Consider the following 22,947-nt stretch of genomic DNA (forward strand, 5'->3'; position numbering starts at 1 on the left):
GGATCTGAGAGTCACCAGCAGCAGAGCGACATCATTGATATACACAGAGAATAGAGTCGGCCCGAGAATTGAACCCTGTGGCACCCCCATAGAGACTGCCAGAGGTCCAGCCAACAGGCCCTCCGATTTGACACATTTAACTCTATCTGAGAAGTAGTTGGTAAACCAGGCGAGGCAGTCATTAGAGAAACCAAGGCTATTTAGTCTGCCAATAAGAATGAGGTGATTGACAGAGTCGAAAGCCTTGGCCAGGTCGATGAAGACGGTCGATCGTTATAATATCGTTTAGGACCTTGAGCGTTTGTTTAGGACCTCTGTTTGTTAACTTGGCTTTCAAATACTTTCGAAAGGCAGGGCAGGATGGATATAGGTCTGTAACAGTTTGAATCTAGAGTGTCACCCCCTCTGAAGAGGGGGATGACCGCGGCAGCTTTCCAATCTCTGGGGATCTCAGACGATACGAAAGAGAGGTTGAACAGGCTAGTAATAGGGGTTGCGACAATTTCGGCGGCTAATTTTATAAAGAAAGGGTCCAGATTGTCTAGCCCAGCTGATTTGTAGGGGTCCAGATTTTGCAGCTCTTTCAGAACATCAGCTGTCTGAATTTGGGTGAAGGAGAAGCGGGGGGGGGGGGGGGGGGGGGGGGCATGGGCAAGTTGCAGCGGAGGGTGCAGAGCTGGTGGCCGGGGTAGGTGTATCCAGGTGGAAAGCATGGCCAGCCGTAGCAAAATGCTTGTTGAAATTTATTTTTGGTGGTGACAGTGTTTCCTAACCTCAGTGCAGTGGGCAGCTGGGAGGAGGTGCTCTTATTCTCCATGGATTTTACAGTGTCCCAAAACTTTTTGGAGTTAGTGCCACAGGATGCAAATTTCTGTTTGAAAAAGCTAGCCTTTGCTTACCTAACTGATTGTGTATATTGGTTCCTGACTTCCCTAAAAGGTTGCATATCGCGGGGGCTGTTCGATGCTAATGCATTACGCCACAGGATGTTTTTGTGCTGGTCAAGGGCAGTCAAGTCTGGGGTGAACTAGTGGCTATATCTGTTCTTAGTTCTGAACTTTTTGAATGGGGCATGCTTATTTAAGATGGAGAGGAAAGCACTTTTAAAGAACAACCAGGTATCCTCTACTGACGGAATGAGGTCAATATCAATCCAGGATACCCGGGCCAGGTCAATTAGAAAGGCCTGCTCGCTAAAGTGTTTTAGGGAGCGTTTGACAGTGATGAGGGGTGGTCATTTGACCATGGACCCATTACGGACGCAGGCAATGAGGCAGTGATCGCTGAGATCCTGGTTGAAGACAGCGGAGGTGTATTTTAGAGGGTAAATTAGTCAGGATGATTTCTGAGGGTGCCCATGTTGACGGATTTAGGGTTGTACCTGGTAGGTTCCTTGATAATTTGTGTGAGATTGAGGGCATCTAGTTTAGATTGTAGGACGGCCGGGGTGTTAAGCATATCCATGTCTCAATTGTCTCAAGGCTTAAAAATCCTTCTTTAACATGTCTCCTCCCCTTCATCTACACTGATTGAAGTGGATTTAACAGGTGACATCAATAAGGGATCATAGCTTTCACCTGGATTCACCTAGTCAGTCTATGCCATGGAAAGAGCAGGTGTCCTTAATGTTTTCTATCCTCAGTTTATAGGGCCCAGAGTTATCCCTGGTCAGGTCCCATGGCCAGGAAAAACTCCTGGCTCTATTGATGAAGACAGGTGTATTTTACAGTGTTGGAAGTATGAGTGTTTCTTACTGGTGTCGAACGCTGCTTTTAGGGCCTGGATGTCAGTGGCCACCCCTGAGATCCTGTAGATTCCCACCTCGTCGATCCCCCTCTTCTCCACCTCCTCAATGCACTGGCGGACTATGTAAGGCACCTTGGAGCGCTCGCGCCTGTTGGGGGACAAAACCAAAACTCATCAGGATTGATATTACAGCACGGCCCCTTTCAAATAACGTTAATGCTAATCGTAGCAATCTAATAAACTGTACAAAAAGATTATAGAGAGGGGTTTATCCTGAAGTTATGAAGATTAAACTACACATAGTGACATACAGAGCCTTCAGAAAGTATTCACTCCCCTTTACATTTTCCACGTTTTGATGTGTTACAAGGTGGGATTAAAATTGATTAAATTGTCATTTTCTTGTCAACGCTCTACACCAAAAATTCTAACATTTTTAAAACATTTATGAAAAATAAAACACTAATATCCCAATTACATAAGTATTCAACCCCCAGAGTCAACACGCTAGAATCACCTTTAGCAGCGATTCAAGCTCTGTCAAGTTGGTTGTTGATCATTGCTAGACAGCCATTTTCAAGTCTTGCCATAGATTTTCAAGCCGATTTAAGGAAAAACTGTAACTACACCACTCAGGAACATTCAATATCGTCTTCGTAAGCAACTCCAGTGTATATTTGGCCTTATGTTTTAGGTTATTGTCCTGCTGAACGGTGAATGTCTCCCAGTGTCAGTTGGAAAGCAGATTGAACCAGGTTTTCCTCTAGGATTTTGCCTGTGCTTAGCTCTATTGCGTTTATTTTTATCCCAAAAAACTCCCTAGTCATTGCCGATGACAAGCATACCCATAACATGATGCAGCCACCACCATGCTTGAAAATATGAAGAGTGGTATTCAGTGATGTGTTGTGTTGGATTTGCCCCAAACATAAGGCAATTTTTATAGCAGTTCTATTTTAGTGCGTTATTGCAAACAGAATGCATATTTTGGAATATTTCTATTCTGTACAGGCTTCCTACTTTTCACTCTGTGTCATTTAGGTTAGTATTGTGGAGTAACTACAATGTTGTTGATCCATCCTCAGTTTTCTCCTATCACACCAATTAAACTCTAACTGGCCTCATGGTGAAATCCCTGAGCGGTTTCCTTCCTCTCCGGCAACTGAGTCAGGAAAGACGCCTGTATCTTTGTAGTGACTGGGTGTATTGATACACCATCTAAAGTGTAATTAATAACTTCACCATGCTGAAAGGGATATTCAATGTCTGTTTTTTTTTTTACCCATCTACCAATAGGTGCCCTTCTTTGCAAGGCATTGGTCTTTGTGTTTGAATCTGTGTTTGAAATTCACTGCTTGACTGAGGGACCTTACAGATAATTGTATGTGTGAGGTACAGAGATGAGGTAGTCATAAAATAAATCTTGTTAAAACACTATTATTGCACACATGCAACTTATTAGGTGACTTGTTAAGCAAATGTTTACTCCTGAACTTATTTAGCCTTGCTATAACAAAGGGGTTGAATATTTATTGACTCAAGACATTTCAGCTTTTCATTTTTAATTAATTTGAAAAAATGTCGAAAAACATAATTCCACTTTAACATTATGGGTTATTGTGTGTAGGCCAGTGACACAAAATCTAAATTTAATCCATTTTAAATTCAGGCTGTAACACAACAAAATATGTAAAAAGTCAAAGGGTGTGAATACTTTTTGAAGGCACTGTAGTTTATGCATTAGTTTATTATGAGAGAAATTCAACATAGCTTACTTTGTCACAATACTGATTTTGACCCCAAACACCCCACTCTGTTTTTTGGAGGGCGTTCTCTTCAGACTCAAGTCCCGACTCGTAAACTTCATGGAGAACTCCACCTTGATCTGTTGGAAACAATACATAAAAAGTGTCAAACAATCTGCATTATTTAATTTGCTAATTTGACAGGGACCATTGTACCGCAAACATTGCAGCAGGTTTTAGCGACATAGCTCATCTGCGTTTAAAATACACAGCTTCCAAGTGCTTTCTTTTTATCATTTCACAACATCCAGGAGTTTAAGTGGATCCAGAGTGGTTAGACGTTTACGGCTGTTTAAAAACACTGTGTTGTAGAGAAATCAGAGAGTTGGCCAAGCTCGTAAAGATAATATTGCATTGGCTCTGGCCAACTATAACAAGCTTCATTATAATATCCACACACTAAGCCCTGACAAGTCATCTTCTATTGACGGGGTTGAATGGGTAAATGACTGTGACAGGACCAGGAATGGAATTAGGAAATCAAGGGCTGGTTTCCTGGACACAGATGAAGCCTAGTCCTAGACTAAAAAGCATATTTAGTGGAGATTCAACATTGAAAGAGCTTCTTAGTGTGGTGTGGGAGTGTGGTGCCAGGAAAATAACCTCTCACTCAATGTCAACAAAACAAAGGAGATAATCGTGGACTTCAGGAAACAGCAGAGGGTGCACCCCCCTATTCACATCGACGGGACCGCAGTGGAGAAGGTGGAAAGCTTCAAGTTCCTTGGCGTACACGTCACTGACAAACTGAAATGGTCCACCCACGCAGACAGTGTGGTGAAGAAGGCGCAACAGAGCCTCTTCAACCTCAGGAGGCTGAAGAAATCTGTCTTGGCACCTAAAACCCTCACAAACTTTTACAGATGCACAATTGAGAGAATCCTGTCGGGCTGTATCACCGCCTGGTACAGCAACTGCACCGCCCGCAACCACAGGGCTCTCCAGAGGGTGGTGCGGTCTGCCGAACGCATTACCGGGGGCAAACTACCCGCCCTCCATGACACCTACAGCACCCGTTGTCACAGGAAGGCCAAAAAGATCATCAAGGATATCAACCACCCGAGCCACTGCCTGTTCACCCCGCTATCATCCAGAAGGCGAGGTCAGTACAGGTGCATCAAAGCTGGGACCGAGAGAATGAAATACAGCTTCTAATCTCAAGGCCATCAGACTGTTAAATAGCCATCACTAGCACATTAGAGGCTGCTGCTGCCTATTGAAATCACTGGCCACTTTAAGAAATGGAACACTACTCAATTTAATAATGTTTACATATCTTGCACTACTCATCTCATATGTATATACTGCATTCTATTCTATAATATTCTTCTGTATCTTAGTCCATGCTGCTCTGTCATTGCTTGTCCATATATGTATATATTCTTGAATTCCATTCCTTACTAGATTTGTGTGTATACACCCGCAATAACATCTGCTAAACACGTGTATGTGACAAATACAATTTTATTTGATTTTGATTTAATTTGATTTAGTCTGGGTCTAGCAAACTGGCCCCAAATGTTCCTAGTGTCTCTTACCCCATTCATCTCTATGACGTCCATGTGCCAGTTCTTGGACTGCACCGTCTGGGGGTCCAGCTGAAATACACAGAGAAAGAGAAAGAACATGATTAAGTTTCCTTCGTTATATTCTCTGCCCAAGCCATAATCAATGCATAGCCTCGTAAGAAACTGAGAGAAGGTATGACAAGAGCAGTGAGTGTTCAAATACACGTACAGTATCATGGACACAATCACATGGACCCTAACAGAACACACTCCTTGTATCCTAAATGTACGACTGCACTCTAGCAGAGACATTAAAGCCTCATTTCTGGCATGGTGCCTGTGTGTTCTTCTTGTGTTAACTTCATCTGACTGTCACTACACCACAGTACCTAGCCAGCTCTGAGTACCCAGGGTTCACTGCACTGGAGGAATTAGTCTGTTTATTAGGACACAAACATGAAGACATCAATGTTGATAACTTCGACCATGTTTTGTGTTGTACTTGTTCTTCTGTCACTACACACCAGTACCTAGCCAGCTCTCTCTGAGTGGCTTGGACCTCTGCCTACCCAGGGTTCACTGCTCTCTCACTCTCTCGCTCACCTGCCCCAGATGTCTCCCTCTCGTCATGCTCTGGTGCGGCTCTGAGAAGCTCCTTTGAAGTCCAGCCAAGAGAACAACGAGGCCACGTTACAGTTTGTTTTCCGAGACGAGACTCTCCCTTCAACATGGGCTGGAGGAGGAGGGCTATTTTCTGACTGCTGCTACGTGGAGAGAAAATAAAGACCCTGTTTTCCTTTTGCCTCCTCAATGGAAATTCCCAGACTGGCCTGTCTATATTTAAATAACCAAAAATCCCTGGGAACTTCAGATTCAACTGCAGTTTTTTTTATTTTCTCCTCCATATAACATTTCCGGGACGCTGACATCTAATAAAGTTAAATGGGCTTTTCCCCCTGTGTGGATGGAGCAGTGGTGCACGCTGGGTAATGTGCCCCCTCCAGTGTGTGTGTGTGTGTGTGTGTGTGTGTGTATGTTTAGACTGAGAGGAACCTCTGTAGCCTAGTCAGCCCGAGAGCTGTGTGTGGGTCTGTCCCTACCTAATGGCATGGATTATCTCTGCATTAAAACACACAAAAGCAGTCCATTCACCCCACCAGTCCTCCACTGGGCTAACTAACTCAGTTATCACATTTACCTCCTTTCACTAATGTGAACAAGAATCACACTGATTGAGATGAAAATACACCACACAAGAAAGCCCCCTTTCTCAAATTAAATCAGTAAATCACAAATATAGGCTAACACACAATGGAAGCACTGCTGCTGCCCTTTCTGTTCACTATCATTTTATTGCTTTTGCTAGTGCCGAGTTTCATCTTGTTCCTGTTAGTTCTTGTAAGCTGAACTGTCATCTGGTTGTGGGACATGTTCTTTGTAGCTCTGCTAAAATGCTTGTGGGTAGAGACAGGGCAGTGTGTTCTTTGGGAAAGGGAGACCGGGACAGGGGTTGTGCTTTTCCCATTTACGTATGGCTGTCTCTAGGGGTAAGCAGCAGCCATGGTTTATGGCTGTCTCTAGGGGTAAGCAGCAGCCATGGTTTATGGCTGTCTCTAGGGGTAAGCAGCAGCCATGGCTTATGGCTGTCTCTAGGGGTAAGCAGCAGCCATGGCTGATGGCTGCCTCACACGCTTCAGCCTGCTCAGTAGCAGAGGCAGAGCTGGGCAGTTTTCTAATGGTGCCTTGGAAGAATAGAGCTCTGACGTGATGTATGATGAGAAGAAAACCATCTACAGTGCCTTCAGAAAGTATTCCTACCCCTTACATTTTTCCAAATTTTGTGTTACAACCTGAATTGAAAATGGATTACATTTTGATTTTGTGCCACTGATCTACACACAACAATGTCAAAGTGGAATTTTGTTTTTAGAAATTTTTACAAATTAACTAAAAGCTGGATTGTCTTGAGTCAATAAGTATTCAACCCCCTTTGTTATGACAAGCCTAAATAAATTCAGGAGTAAAACTGTGCTTAACAATTCACATAAGAAGATGCATGGACTCACTCTGTGTGCAATAATAGTACCCCATCGCTGTACCCCACACATACAATTATCTGTAAGGTCCCTCAGTCGAGTAGTGAATTTCAACCACAAAAACCAGGGAGGTTATCCAATGCCTCGAAAAGAAGGGCACCTATTGGTAGATAAAACATTTAAAAAAAGAAGCAGACACTGAATATCCCTTTGAGCATAGTGAAATTTATTAATTAAGCTTTGGATGGTGTATCAATACACCCAGTCACTACAAAGATACAGGTGTCCTTCCTAACACAAAGCATTGAGTTGTGTTGGATTTGTCCCAAACATATCACTGAGTACCACTCTTCATATTTTCTAGCATGGTGGTGGCTGCATCATGTAATGGGTATGCCCGTCATCAGCAAGGACTAAGGAGTTTTTTATTGTTGATAAAAATAAATGGAATAGAGCTAAGCACAGGCAAAATCCTAGAGGAAAACTTGGTTCAGTCTGCTTTCCAACAGACACTGGGAGACAAATTCACCTTAAAGCAGGACAATAACCTAAAGCATAAGGCCAAATCTACACTGGAGTTGCTTACCAAGACGACATTGAATGTTCCTGAGTGGCCTAGTTACAGTTTTGACTTAAAATCGGCTTGAAAATCTATGGCAAGACTTGAAAATGGCTGTCTAGCAATGATCAACAACCAACTTGACACAGCTTGAAAAAAGAATAATGAGGAAATATTGTACAATCCAGGTGTGGAAAGCTCTTAGAGACTTAACCAGAAAGACACACAGCTGTAATCGCTGCCAAAGCTGTTTTGACTCAGGGGCTGGAATACTTACAGTTGAAGTCTGAAGGTTTTCTTTATTTTTTATTTTTTTCTGGGGGTAGATCAGCTTAATATTGCAGATAGATTGTAACTTCTATCAATGTAATTGTCTGCATCACTTCCAATCCCCCATGTTTTTTTATATATATACTCCCCTTTATTACTTTTCAACCCCGCCATCCTTTCCCTGATTGGTGTTAATTAGTGAACAACAATGAAGTCGGAAGTTTACATACACCTTAGCGAAATAAATTTAAACTCAGTTTTTCACAATTCCAGACATTTAATCCTAGTAAAGATTCCCTCTCTTAGGTCAGTTAGGATCACCACTTTATTTTAAGAATGTGAAATGTCAGAATAATAGTAGAGAGAATGATTTATTTAAGCTTTTATTTCTTTCATCACATTCCCAGTGGGTCAGAAGTTTACATACACTCAATTAGTATTTGGTAGCATTGCCTTTAAATTGTTTAACTTGGGTCAAACATTTCGGGTAGCCTTCCACAACCTTCCCACAATAAATTGGGGGGAATGGCTGGCAGGGAGGTAGCTCAGTTGGTAGAGCATGGCGTTTGCAATGCCAGGGTTGTGGGTTCGATTCCCACGGGGGGCCAGTATAAAAAATTAAATAAAAAAATAATAATGTATGCACTCACTAACTGTAAGTCGCTCTGGATAAGAGCGTCTGCTAAATGACAAAAATGTAAATGTAATAGGACTCGTTTTACTGTGGATATAGATACTTTTGTACCTGTTTCCTCCAGCATCTTCACAAGGTCCTTTGCCGAGGTTCTGGGATTGATTTGCACTTTTCGCACCAAAGTACGTTCATCTCTAGGAGACAGAACGCTCCTTCCTGAGCGGTATGACGGCTGCGTGGTCCCATTGTGTTTATACTTGCATACTATTGTTTGTACAGATGAACGTGGTACCTTCAGGCGTTTGGAAATTGCTCCCAAGGATGAACCAGACTTGTGGAGGTCTACAAAAAATATTCTGAGGTCTTGGCTGATTTCTTTTGATTTTCCCATGATGTCAAGCAGAGGCACTGAGTTTGAAGGTAGGCCTTGAAATACATCCACAGGTACACCTCCAATTGACTCAAATTATGTCAATTAGCCTATCAGAAGCTTCTAAAGCCATGACATCATTTTCTGGAATTTTCCAAGCTGTTTAAAGGCACAGTCAACTTAGTGTATGTAAACTTCTGACCCACTGGAATTGTGATACAGTGAATTATAAGTGAAATAATCTGTCTGTAAACAATTCTTGGAAAAATTACTTGTGTCATGCACAAAGTAGATGTCCTAACCGACTTGCCAAAACTATAGTTTGTTAACAAGAAATTTGTTAACAATTGGTTGAAAAATGAGTGGTTGAGTGGTTGAAAAATTAGTTTTAATGACTCCAACCTAAGTGTTTGTAAACTTCCGACTTCAACTGTATCTAATCAAGCTATATTCATTTTTCTTACACTTTGACATTAGAATATTTTGTGTAGATCGTTGGGGGGAAAAAATACAATGAAATCCATTTTAATCCCAATTTGGAATAACTAAATGTGGAAAAAGACAAGGTGTGTGAATACTTTCTGAAGGCACTGTTATCAGAGTCTCACAGACAGCTTTTCCACCTAGCTTTCACTGAACATGTTGTGTTCGATATACACACCGGAGCCACTGACAAGCATAGCACTTCTACAACAGGAGCTAATGCCTTTAATAGGCTGATTCAGCAGCTCCCTGTGTATCACATTACTACCTTCCTAGATTATGTGCTTGTTTGTCTTAAAAGTCACATAATCGTTTATTGCTGAGCGAGCGCAAGGCCAGCACACTTACCTTATCGTAACTTTACATTAAGCTAGCACTCCTAAAAGTTTGTATTTAGGGAGTGTAATTAATTACCTAATAAAAAAACGTGTTTTGAATCAATTACCCCGACACCTATTACCGTTAGGGGCAATTTTCCCAGCAGGGTTTGGGCTTTAAACAAGGTTGCCCTAATCATGGCTATGGGGTCCTGACTACTGTACTGTAACCCCCCAAATCAAGCCCTAAGAACGACCTGCAGAACCTCTTCCCCAATTTATCTGTTTTCCTTTCCTTGCCTGGGAAGTGAGCTGGTTCAAGGAGAGACAGACCACAAACTGCATAGCTAAGCAATTATTTATAGTGCAAACTGCAACTTATTCAGTACGGTGCTACACTATATTCTCAACCTATCACAGAGGATGGATGGATGGGAGCAAGATAGATAGCTTGTATGAAAAGGTTGCTTTGAAGTTTACACATGGAAAGAATGATCTCCCCAATGTGACTTGGGGTTATGCCCATCTGGCTGGTAAAACAAAAAGGGATGAGAAAAAAAAAAGTTGCTGTCTTGAGTGAAACCAATCAGAGGAAAGAGTATATGAGGTGAAGCATGAACAAGGGGAGAAAGGGGGCGGGTCCTCCAAGTATTTTTGATTCCAAACCCTAGAGATGAATCACAGAGGCAAATCCTCTCCAGAGAATACTTGAAACAGATTGGTAGCCTGTGTTTGTAGAAGAAAGACAGGCTGGTGGAAGGATATGGGGTATTAAATCACAAATATAGGAAATCCCAAACCAAACAATGGTTCCAATTAGGACCTCATCACTCCTCCAGAGGTCAAAGCCTCCTCTGTGCTGCCTAAAACACTGTGACTGACTGGGGAGAGGATTATAATACAGGATGTAAGTCAGATGATACTGTATCAATGCATATCCACACTGAATACACTGTACAATCATCTATCTTTCATGTGGCACAGAACATACTGCATGATAAAAATAGAAGAGGAAAAACATTCCATGAATTATATTAGTCCTTAAATGTCAAATAGAGGCCTTTGAGAGAAGAGAGAGAAAGCGCAAGTGAGTAGTGATGTGGTGTGTTCCTTTTAGCCAGCATGATGCTCTGTTTGGTGAGAATACACTGTTCTCTGAGCGACCCCTAGGCTCTGAGGGCCGACTCTCCTGGTGTGTGTGTGTGTGTGTGTGTGTTGCAATGCTATGTCAGTGGGCTGGGGACATTGTGGTCTGGCTGTGGATCGGGGGGCTCAGCTGGGGAAGTTAGTGGTCCCTCCCTATCTCAGCACCACCAGTACAGAGCACCTGGTTGACAGAGACCTAGCTCCAAAATGTGCTAGACATCACCAGCTCCCCCCACACACACACAGTTACTATGACAACCGAGAGGGGGAAATAATTGATGGATGGAAAGTCAGTGGATGAGAATAGGGCAGGAGGAGAGCCCCTCAGGTTACTGTGATGTCACCTCTCTTCTATGTGTAGTGTGGTATAGATCAGTGGGAATATGGCTGCCACGTGTTCCACTGAGTATACATCAAACATACAGTGCATTCAGAAAGTATTCAGACCCCTTGACCTTTTCCTCATTTTGTTATGTTAGCCTTATTCTAAAATGGATTACTTAATTTTTCTCCTCATCAATCTACACACAACACCCCATAATGACAATGCGAATACAGGTTTTTAGAAATTTTAGCAAATTCTTTACAAATAAGAAACAGAAATACCTAATTTACATAAGTATTCAGACCCTTTGCTATGAGACTTGAAATTGAGCTCAGGTGCATCCTGTTTCCATTGATCATCCTTGAGATGTTTCTACAACTTGATTGGAGTCCACCTGTGGTAAATAAATCACCTGTGTAGCTCAGTTGGTAGAGCATGGCGCTTGCAACGCCAGGGTTGTGGGTTCGATTCCCACGGGGGGCCAGTATGAAAAAAATAAAAATAATTATGCACTAACTGTAAAGTCGCTCTGGATAAGAGCGTCTGCTAAATGACTAAAATGTAAAATGTAAATGTAAATTCAATTGATTGGACATGATTTGGAAAGGCGCACACCTGTCTATACAAGGTCCCACAGTTGACAGTGCATGTCAGAGAAAAAACCAGAGGTCCAGAGTACCTCTGTGGAGATGGGAGAATCTTCCAGAAGGACAACCATCTCTGCAGCCCTCCACCAATCAGGCCTTTATGGTAGAGTGGCCAGACGGAAGCCACTCCTCAGTAAAAGGCACATGACAGCCCGCTTGGAGTTTGCCAAAAGGCAACTAAAGGACTCTCTGACCATGAGAAACAAGATTCTCTTGTCTGAAGAAACCAAGATTGAACTCTTTGGCCTGAATGCCAAGTGTCACATCTGGAAGAAACCTGGCACCATCCCTACGGTGAAGCATGGTGGTGGCAGAATCATGCTGTGGGGATGTTTTTCAGCGGCAGGGACTAGGAGACTAGTCAGGATCGAGGGAAAGATGAACGGCGCAAAGTACAGAGAGACCCTTGACGAAAACCTGCTCCAGAGCGCTCAGGACCTCAGACTGGGGCGAAGGTTCACCATCCAACAGGACAGCGACCCTAAGCACACAGCCAAGACAACGCAGGAGTGGCTTCGGGACAAGTCTCTGAATGTCCTTGAGTGGCCCAGCCAGAGCCCGGACTTGAACCTGATCGAACATTTCTGGAGAGACCTGAAAATAGCTGTGCAGCAACGCTCCTCATCCAACCTGACATAGCTTGAGAGGATCTGCAGAGAAGATTGGGAGAAACTCCCCAAATACAGGGGTGCCAAGCTTGTAGCGTCATACCCAAGATGACGAGGTTGTAACCACTGCCGAAGGTGCTTCAACAAAGTACTGAATACTTATGTAAATTTGATATTTCAGTTTTTAATTTTTTATACATTTTCTAAAAGCCTGTTTTTGCTTTTCATTATTGGGTATTGCTTGTAGATTGATAGGGGGGGGAAACGATTTAATAAATTTTAGAATAATGCTGTAACGTAAAACATTTTGGAAAAGGCAAGGGGTCTGAATCCTTTCTGAATGCACTGTACATGTGCACAAAGGCAGTCAAAACACAAACTGTACGGCACATGGTGAGATGCCCTTCTACTCATCCTACTGCTGTTGCCAATGGGGAACAGAGCACAGCTCAGGCAGATTTTAAGTAGTTCGACAAACAGATGCTGAGGTCCCTCTGGAGATGTTCCTATTCTAGATCCATTCACTGAACTCTCCACAACCCTCCAGATGATACTGTGCTATTATATATCTACAGCACAGGAAGTCTCCATCACCATCACCCAGTTACCTGCTTCTCACATAGGACATCAAATAACAGATCTAGGTTTTGGTCAAAGAAATTGGTTTATGAATGATGCATGTAAAACTGTCATGGCTTCCGTTCTGAGGACGTGTGCAGTGTGCACTCTGATTACACAGACGCTTGCCATAGTCTTTAATTAATCTATTGTTGGATTAACTAGGAATGTTTTGTTTTTTGTTTTTTTTGGCAGCGGTATTTAAAGCAGAACTTAATTATGATGAAGTATGAACTTTTGATACGCCAAATTAATTAATTCCTCTTAATATTTCCTTTGTGCTTTGCTACTTTCCTTGTACCTCTCACTTTCTGTTCACTGGGAGATTACATTTTAAGTATTTATTCAGTGACTGACTGTTCTGTTTTAAATTAACAGTAAGCAGCAATGTTCCCATCCGGTTTAATTAGAAACGAACTAGCTCAACTGCATGAGCCGTGGGTTTCATTTGATATTATTATTAAAACCTAGGGATTGTTTTTTGTTTATTAAGTCCTCTACAAACAAGACTATAATAATTTTTTCTGCTAACAGATTATGTTACCGGCCTGACGATTGTAAACAAAAACAAATATGAGATGACAATATTCTGAGTCTAAAATTAGCTGTAGATGAACACAATAAATATACATAACATAATTATGTGAAATGTTAACATCCCTCTACTTAGTAATAATATGATGCTTTGGTAAACAGCTGCTGATGTTATTATGGACATTATTATGGACTCGGTTGCCATGAGCTTCCTGACAAGACTTCCTAGTTTGAGCCAACCAGCACATGTTCTCAGCAGGCGGAGAGTTGTAAACAGCATTTGGAAACACCATCGATACCATTCGAGAGGGTATTTATTTCACTTTCATTCCTCTAGTCCATCCGAATGCTAACAGTCTTTGCGTAGGTACAGTAGCAGGGGTTGGAACCGGTTCAAGAACAGAACCGAAAAAAACCTAAAATGTTTCGAGGAGCGGAAACAGAACCGGAACGGAACCGTTATTTTAAAGTCTTGAGAACCAGTTAATAATGTTATTTCTTGTTCCAAAAATATTTCTAATGCCTCTGTTGATTTCATGTGTTAAAACATGAACGAAAAGGAACTATATGAACCGCTACTTTTTTTGGTTCAAACCGGTTCAGAACTTTATTATAAAAATAGTGGTTCTGTTCGTAATGATTGGAAAATCATTTTGGTTTCAACACCTGGTAGGTAGACACTCGTTAGCCAAACCGATCCACCACTCTTATGAACCCAGACCACTGAAGGGTTTGTAATGAACCATACCAAAGGGTCGAGTGGTTTAACACTCCTAGACTAATTGGATGATTCATGTAGGCCCCATCGAGGGAGCGAGAGAGAGGGAGGGAAAGACTCCCCTATTCCCACTTAGCCAAAAAAGACCCACTCTTTCACCAGGGGCAGTGGGTTTGATCCAGCCCAGCAGGGAGAAAGTCATCCTGGGTACCAGCCTGAGGATGCTCCCTTGCCCCCCTCCACCCCTCTGGAGCTCATTAGCCAGTCTGAGGGTGTCTGGTTGGGGATCGATGGGGGTGAAGGGCTGGACCCCCCTGTAGTGACAGTCTCCATTGAGGGACTGGCTGGCAAGGGGGATGAAACAGTAATATGTCATCTACACTAATCAGCATACTGAAATAGAAAACCATCATTTTATGTGTTGAGAAATATGATTAGGGATTGGGAGAGAGTTATGGATATACTTAATTTTCTGTCACGCCCCAAACCAGCAGGACACTGCTTTTGTCTCGGTTTTAAAGCTTTTGCTTATCATGATTAATTAATGAGATTTCTAAGGATACTGTAACTGATGCCCACCAAGGTGTAAAACACAATAACATGCCAAAATGGAAATTAGTATGGAAGAGGACATGGGTTCAGAACAAATGTAACAGAAAACATCATGATCATGGCGTTAAAAATGTATAATATCTGATTCTGCCTCAGTCAGCCTTCTCTCAGCCAGCCTAAGCTCTACTGTAGTCCCTCCTTCTGCTTCCTCTTCCTCTGCATTGTCTTAATTAGTGCTATAAGAGGCATTGTCCTGTGCTCTCACTCAGTACGCACCTCCCTCCTCTTCCTCCCAGTTTAAAACTCCCCAACACGCTGCAGCCTAATCAACACACTCCTCTTTCTCCGTCTAAATCTCACTATCTAAACTAAATCTGTTCTCAACACACATGCTCACTTTCCTTTCTACCATCTTCCTCTCAGCCTAAATGTATACTTTCATGGCAAAAACACACACTGCAGTCTGTTCAACAAAAACTGTTCAATACACACTCTATTCCTCTCCTTTCTTTCCACACCCACTCTCTCTTTCCTTCCTCTCCCTCTTAGCATCCTTTAACAGCATGAGAGAGGTATAGTGGTAATGTCAGGGATCCTATAGTCCCTCCAGTTCAAAGCCTGATTCTCTGTGCTGCTGTAGGATAAAGAAATATGGTGGGGTATAATTCACACTTTATGACCCAGTCGGGTTTGGGTCCGGCCAAGACTGCGAGGTCATTCATAGACCTGATGTTTACTCAGACTCAACCATCAAAGACTCACTCAACATTAATTAATGAGACCTCATAGCTGTGTGAAAGTATGCTTCTATGGGAGGATGTGTATGTGAGAGTGAGAGGAGTGATTACAATGAAAGTGCATGATCAAGTGTGTGAAAATATGTGCAAGTGTGAGAGTATGCATGTGAAGGTGTGTACTATACTGTGATTATGAGAGAGGTACAGAGAGTCAACATGGCTCTGTGTGTAAACTGAGTATCAGTGTATATAGAAAACTAACATTGTAAGTGTGCAGCACTGAGTTGAACAAACCAATATTCAATGAAATGTAAATATAAAACAGCCCAAGCAGACAAGAACGCCCTCTCTCCTCCCTCCGTCCCCTCCTCTCTCCTCCCTCCGCTCTCCGTCCCCTCCTCTCTCCCAGATTCACAGATCGGGCCTGAAGTGCGGGAGGACTCAGCCAGGGGTGTGGATAGGTCTGGAATCAGCTGAGATCAATGGGGGTAAAGCTGGGGGGATTTCTGCCTGTAATCCAGTTCTTATGGTCTTATTCAGGCTACAGTGTCAGGAGAGACCGAGACCAGCAGAGAGATAGACCTGTCAACTCCAGCCACAAGCAGCAGGGAGGGTCTTTATTGACATGTCTGTCTAAAGCAGACCTGGGTTCAAATACTAAGATGGTCAGGGTTTATTATATTGCTTCCACATTGTGCCAGGGAAGCTCAATCTATTTGAAATTATTTCATGAAATGAAAATGTTCAGTCTCCCTCCCCTTCATCTACACTGATTGAAGTAGATTTAACAAGTGACATCAATAAGGGATCATAGCTTTCACCTGGATTCACCTGGTCAGTCTATTTCATGGAAACAGCATAATGTTTTGTACAATTGGTCCAAACACACCAAGAAAGTCGTGAAGAGGGCACACCAACGCCTTTTCCACCTCAGGAGACTGAAAAGATTTGGCATGGGTCCCCAGATCCTCAAAAAGTTATACAGCTGCACCATCGAGAGCATCCTGACCGGTTGTATCACCACCTGGTATGGCAACTGCTCGGCATCCGACTGTAAGGCGCTACAGAGGGAACAGCCCAGTACATCACTGGGGCCAAGCTTCCTGCCATCCCGGACCTACACTACCAGTCAAAAGTTTGGACACACCTACTGAGCCAATCAGTTGTGTTGTGACAAGGTAGTGGGGTATACAGAAGATGGCCCTATTTGGTAAAAGACCAAGTCCATATCATGGCAAGAACAGCTCAAATAAGCAAAGAGAAACGACAATAATTACTTTAAGACATGAAGGTCAGTCAATATGGAACATTTGAAGAACTTGAAGGTTTCTTCAAGTGCAGTAGCAAAAACCATCATGCGCTATGATAAAACTGGCTCTCATGAGGACCGCCACTGGAAAGGAAGTCCCAGTGTTACCTCTGCTGCAGAGAATAACTTCATTAGAGTTACCAGCCTCAGATATTGCAGCCCAAATAAATGCTTCACAGAGTTCAAGTAACAGACACATCTCAACATCAACTGTTCAGAGGGGACTGTGTGAATCAGGACTTCATGGTTGAATTGCTGCAAAGAAACCACTACTAAAGGACACCAATAAGAAGAAGAGACCTGCTTGGGCCAAGAAACACGAGCAATGGACATTACACCAGTGGAAATGTGTCCTTTGGTCTGGAGTCCAAATTTGAGATTTTTTCGTTCCAACCGCTGTGTCTTTGTGAGACGCAGTGTGGGTGAATGGATGATCTCCACATGTGCAGTTCCCTCTGTAAAAAATGGAGGAGGAATTGTTATGGTGTGGGGGTGCTTTGCTGGTGACACTGTCTGTGATTTATTTAGAATTCAAGGCACACTTAACCAGCATGGCTACCACAGCATTCTGCAGCGATACGCCATCCCATCTGGTTTGGGCTTAGTGGCCCAACACACCTCCAGGCTGTGTAAGAGCTATTTTAACAAGAAGGAGAGTGATGGAGTGCTGCATCAGATGACCTGGCCTCCACAATCCCCCGACCTCAACCCAATTGAGATGGTTGGGATGAGTCGGACGGCAGAGTGAAGGAAAAGCAGCCAACAAGTGCTCAGCATATGTGGGAACTCCAGAGAATGTCAAGAGTGTGCAAAGCTGTCATCAACGCAAAGGGTGGCTATTTGAAGTATATTGAAATATATTTTGATTTGTATAACACTTTTCTGGTTACTACATGATTCCATATGTGTTATTTCATAGTTGTGATGTCTTCACTATTATTCTACAATGTAGAAAATAGTAAAAATAAAGAAAAACCCTTGAATGAGTAGGTGTGTCCAAACTTTTGACTGGTACTGTATATACAGTTGAAGTCGGAAGTTTACATACACCTTAGCCAAATACATTTAAAAACTCAGTTTATCACAATTCCTGACATGTAATCCTAGTAAAAATTCCCTGTCTTAGGTCAGTTAGGATCACCACTTTATTTTAAGAATGTGAAATGTCAGAATAATAGTAGAGAGAATGATTTATTTCAGCTTTTATTTCTTTCATCACATTCCCAGTGGGTCAGAAGTTTATATACACTCAATTAGTATATGGTAGCGTTGACTTTAATTTGTTTAACTTGGGTAAAACATTTCGGGTAGCCTTCCACAAGCTTCCCACAATAAGTTGGGTGAATTTTGGCCCATTCCTCCTGACAGAGCTGGTGTAACTGAGTCAGGTTTGTAGGTCTCCTTGCTCGCACACACTTTTTCAGTTCTGCCCACACATTTTCTATAGGATTGAGGTCAGGGCTTTGTGATGGCCACTCCAATACCTTGACTTTGTTGTCCTTAAGCCATTTTGCCACAACTTTGGAAGTATGCTTGGGGTCATTGTCCATTTGGAAGACCCAGTTGCGACCAAGCTTTAACTTCCTGACTGATGTCTTGAGATGTTGCTTCAATATATCCACATAATTTTCCTTCCTCATGATGCCATCTATCTTGTGAAGTGCACCAGTCCCTCCTGCAGCAAAGCACCCCCACAGCATGATGCTGCCACCCCCGTGCTTCACGGTTGGGAAGGATGTTCTTCGGGTTTGCAAGGACCACCTTTTTCCTCCAAACATAACGATGGTCATTATGGCCAAACAGTTATATTTTTGTTTCATCAGACCAGAGGACATTTCTCCAAAAAGTACGATCTTTGTCCACATGTGCAGTTGCAGACCGTAGTCTGGCTTTTTTATGGCAGTTTTGGAGCAGTGGCTTCTTCCTTGCTGAACGGCCTTTCAGGTTGTGTCGATATACAGTGGGGAGAACAAGTATTTGATACACTGCCGATTTTGCAGGTTTTCCTACTTACAAAGCATGTAGAGGTCTGTAATTTTTATCATAGGTACACTTCAACTTCAAAAACAAAAATCCAGAAAATCACATTGTATGATGTTTAAGTAATTAATTTGCATTTTATTGCATGACATAAGTATTTGATCACCTACCAACCAGTAAGAATTCCGGCTCTCACAGACCTGTTAGTTTTTCATTAAGAAGCACTCCTGTTCTCCACTCATTACCTGTATTAACTGCACCTGTTTGAACTTGTTACCTGTGTAAAAGACACCTGTCCACACACTCAATCAAACAGACTCCAACCTCTCCACAATGGCCAAGACCAGAGAGCTGTGTAAGGACATCAGGGATAAAATTGTAGACCTGCACAAGGCTGGGATGGTCTACAGGACAATAGGCAAGCAGCTTGGTGAGAAGGCAACAACTGTTGGCGCAATTATTAGAAAATGGAAGAAGTTCAAGATGACGGTCAATCACCCTTGGTCTGGGGCTCCATGCAAGATCTCACCTCGTGGGGCATCAATTATCATGAGGAAGGTGAGGGATCAGCCCAGAACTACACGGCAGGACCTGGTCAATGACCTGAAGAGAGCTGGGACCACAGTCTCAAAGAAAACCATTAGTAACACACTATGCCGTCATGGATTAAAATCCTGCAGCGCACGCAAGGTCCCCCTGCTCAAGCCAGCGCATGTCCAGGCCCGTCTGAAGTTTGCCAATGACCATCTGGATGATCCAGAGGAGGAATGGGAGAAGGTCATGTGGTCTGATGAGACAAAAATTTAGCTTTTTGGTCTAAACTCCACTCGCCGTGTTTGGAGGAAGAAGAAGGATGAGTACAACCCCAAGAACACCATCCCAACCGTGAAGCATGGAGGTGGAAACATAATTCTTTGGTCATGCTTTTCTGCAAAGGGGACAGGACGACTGCACCGTATTGAGGGGAGGATGGATGGGGCCATGTATCGCGAGATCTTGGCCAACAACCTCCTTCCCTCAGTAAGAGCATTGAAGATGGGTCGTGGCTGGGTCTTCCAGCATGACAACGACCCGAAACACACAGCCAGGACAACTAAGGAGTGGCTCCGTAAGAAGCATCTCAAGGTCCTGGAGTGGCCTAGCCAGTCTCCAGACCTGAACCCAATAGAACATCTTTGGAGGGAGCTGAAAGTCCTTATTGCCCAGCGACAGCCCCGAAACCTGAAGGATCTGGAGAAGGTCTGTATGGAGGTGTGGGCCAAAATCCCTGCTGCAGTGTGTGCACCTACAGGAAATGTATGATCTCTGTAATTGCAAACAAAGGTTTCTGTACCAAATATTAAGTTCTTCTTTCTGATGTATCAAATACTTATGTCATGCAATAAAATGCAAATTAATTACTTAAAAATCATACAATGTGATTTTCTGGATTTTTGTTTTAGATTCCGTCTCTCACAGTTGAAGTGTACCTATGATAAAAATTACAGACCTCTACATGCTTTGTAAGTAGGAAAACCTGCAAAATCGGCAGTGTATCAAATACTTGTTCTCCCCACTGTAGGACTCGTTTTACTGTGGATATAGATACTTTTGTACCCGTTTCCTCCAGCATCTTCACAAGGTCCTTTGCCGCGGTTCTGGGATTGATTTGCACTTTTCGCACCAAAGTACGTTCATCTCTAGGAGACACAATGCGTCTCCTTCCTGAGCGGAATGACGGCTGCGTGGTCCCATGGTGTTTATACTTGCGTACTATTTTTTGTACAGATGAATGTGGTACCTTCAGGCATTTGGAAATTGCTCCCACGGATGAACCAGACTTGTGGAGGTCTACAATTTTTTGGGGTGATTTCTTTTGATTTTCCCATGATGTCAAGCAAAGAGGCACTGAGTTTGAAGGTAGGCCTTGAAATACATCCACAGGTATACCTCCAATTGACTCAAATGATGTCAATTAGTCTATCAGAAGCTTCTGAATCCATGACTTTCTGGAATTTTCCAAGCTGTTTAAAGGCACAGTCAACTTCAACTGAACTAGGCGGTGTCAGAGGAAGGCCCTAAAATTAGTCAACTATTCCAGTCACCCAAGTCAGACTGTTCTCTCTGCTACCGCACGGCAAGCGGTACCGGAGTGCCAAGTCTAGGTCCAAAAGGCTCCTTAACGGCTTCTACCCTCAAGCCAGAAGACTGCTGAACAATTAATCAAATGGCCACCAGGACTATTTGCAAACTGCCATACATTAACTGCCTCTGTAAAATATATGTGGTGCACATCTGCACAGGGGATAAAAACGGAATCTACTACAAATTACCTCTCTACCCTCTTCCTCCCACGCATGGGTCATGACCTAGAACCTGAAGCTAAGGTATATCTACATCAGCAGCCCTGTGTGTGTGTGTATTCCCCAGACAGACGAGTCAGTCAAACTTGAAAGAGTAGTAAACTGGACCATGCTTCTCCTCAATGTGTCGTGTTGGGGTGACAGTAATTGCCCTGTCTAATTAGTAAGGAATGTGTCAGTAATTAGTCTCTCCCCAGGTTACCATGTGCCCTGCTGGTGGTCATAATCAAGCTCTACCAACACAACACTCTGGGTATAGGGTGCCCTTAGGCACAGATCTAGGATCAGTGTCTCAGGGTAATTTTGCTACAGGACAGCAGAGGGCGCAGTCTCAGACTCTCAGCTACACCAAAACACCTCTGATAACCTTAACAGATCAGCAATCACACAGACAGAGGTATAACCATTCAGCTTCACTGGCTTTACACTGAGGAGAGAGGGTGGAAAGAGCAGAGTGGTAGACGTGGAAGGAGGGTGAGAAAGTGAAAAAGGGTTGGGGAGGGGGAGGGGTGTAGGGGAGTAATGGTCAAGGCTGTGAAATCTCTTTACTGTAGCATCTCACACAGACACAGTACTCAGGGCAATGAGACAGTTACTGCAGTTCTGCACCAACAGTAAATTATACAAGTAAATTATCTCCTCTACCTAGATCTTTAATTTCTATACCAGCGTCATCTAATAACATCAGCACAGAGCATGGAGGCTTTAGCTGGAGCTACAGTACCAGTTAGAGATGTATATTTCACCACAGTGCATAGAAGTACACAGAGAGACCTGTCAGTCCAGTAAGACCAAAGAAAGAGATGGAAAGGGATGAAAACAAACACACAGGAAAGAGAGAGAGAATATAGTAAAAAGAGCACAAAAAGATGAACACAATGACAGAGGGAAAACGTGACTAAGCTGATCAAAAGAGAAAGGGAGAAAAGAACAGAGGACAAGAAAGTAGAGAAAAGTAGAGAGACCTTTTGTCTGAGGAGCTTGCTGCGTACACGACCCCATAGCTTGGCCCCGGTGTTGGTGTGCCTCTTGATGGCTGAGGGGGTTTGAGGCTGCTGAAGCTGCTGCTGGTTGTTCTGCTGGTGATCCACCACACAGCAGTGCTGCTCCAGCCGCTCACACACTGTGTTCAGGTTCACATCTGACACCAGACTCTCCGTCATCCTACCTGAGACTGTGTCCTGAGACGTCGGCCCACAGATGGTTAATATGAACTAACTAACTGGGAACAAAATCCCCAAGGTAGCCGCTCTTCAAGTGATCAGATCCGGCGCTGTCCAGAATAACCTCACGTCAAAGATCAACACTAAATACCAATTTTGGGATTTTCTTTTAAATTTGGAGAGACTAGAAATGTCTCTCAGTTGATGTTCATTTGGAAATTAAGCTGAAGAAAAAGAGGTGACAATTGAAGATAAGGCAAATAAGGAAGGCACAGGGTATGAGAGGCAGCTTCAGTCCGTGAGAACAGAGAATCCTGATCCTGACATGGTTTTCATTTTTCTTCTAAAGCCGGAGAATTCCACACTGGTCCCTCTCTGGGATGTCAAGCTAAATCCACATTGTGCTGCTGCTAGCATCTCCACAGCTCACAATCTGATTTCCAGTAACGCAAGCAGAGAGAGGGAGAGGGGGAGCGAGAGAGGGAGGGAGGGTGAGGCAGAAGGAGGAGGGGGGAGTGAATGAGCTGCTCCCGTCACCAC

The 22,947-nt window shown here is 43.2% G+C and overlaps 1 protein-coding gene across 2 annotated transcripts in view; it reads right to left on the reverse strand.

The window, feature by feature from the left end:
• The window catches only part of LOC311142373 (active breakpoint cluster region-related protein-like), a 239,152-nt gene that overhangs the window by 7,083 nt on the left and 209,122 nt on the right, over nucleotides 1-22,947 (reverse strand). For both annotated transcript variants that reach the window (XM_084178019.1, XM_084178018.1), the window contains exons 17-19: nucleotides 5,090-5,149; nucleotides 3,522-3,631; nucleotides 1,755-1,894 (exon numbers count right to left, since the gene is read on the reverse strand). In XM_084178019.1, coding sequence (XP_084034145.1) covers nucleotides 1,755-1,894; nucleotides 3,522-3,631; nucleotides 5,090-5,149 — 310 coding nt within the window. The remainder of the gene's footprint in view (nucleotides 1-1,754; nucleotides 1,895-3,521; nucleotides 3,632-5,089; nucleotides 5,150-22,947) is intronic.

This window comes from Coregonus lavaretus (genome assembly GCF_964263955.1).
Source record: "Coregonus lavaretus genome assembly, chromosome: 15".
Lineage (NCBI taxonomy): Eukaryota > Metazoa > Chordata > Actinopteri > Salmoniformes > Salmonidae > Coregonus > Coregonus lavaretus.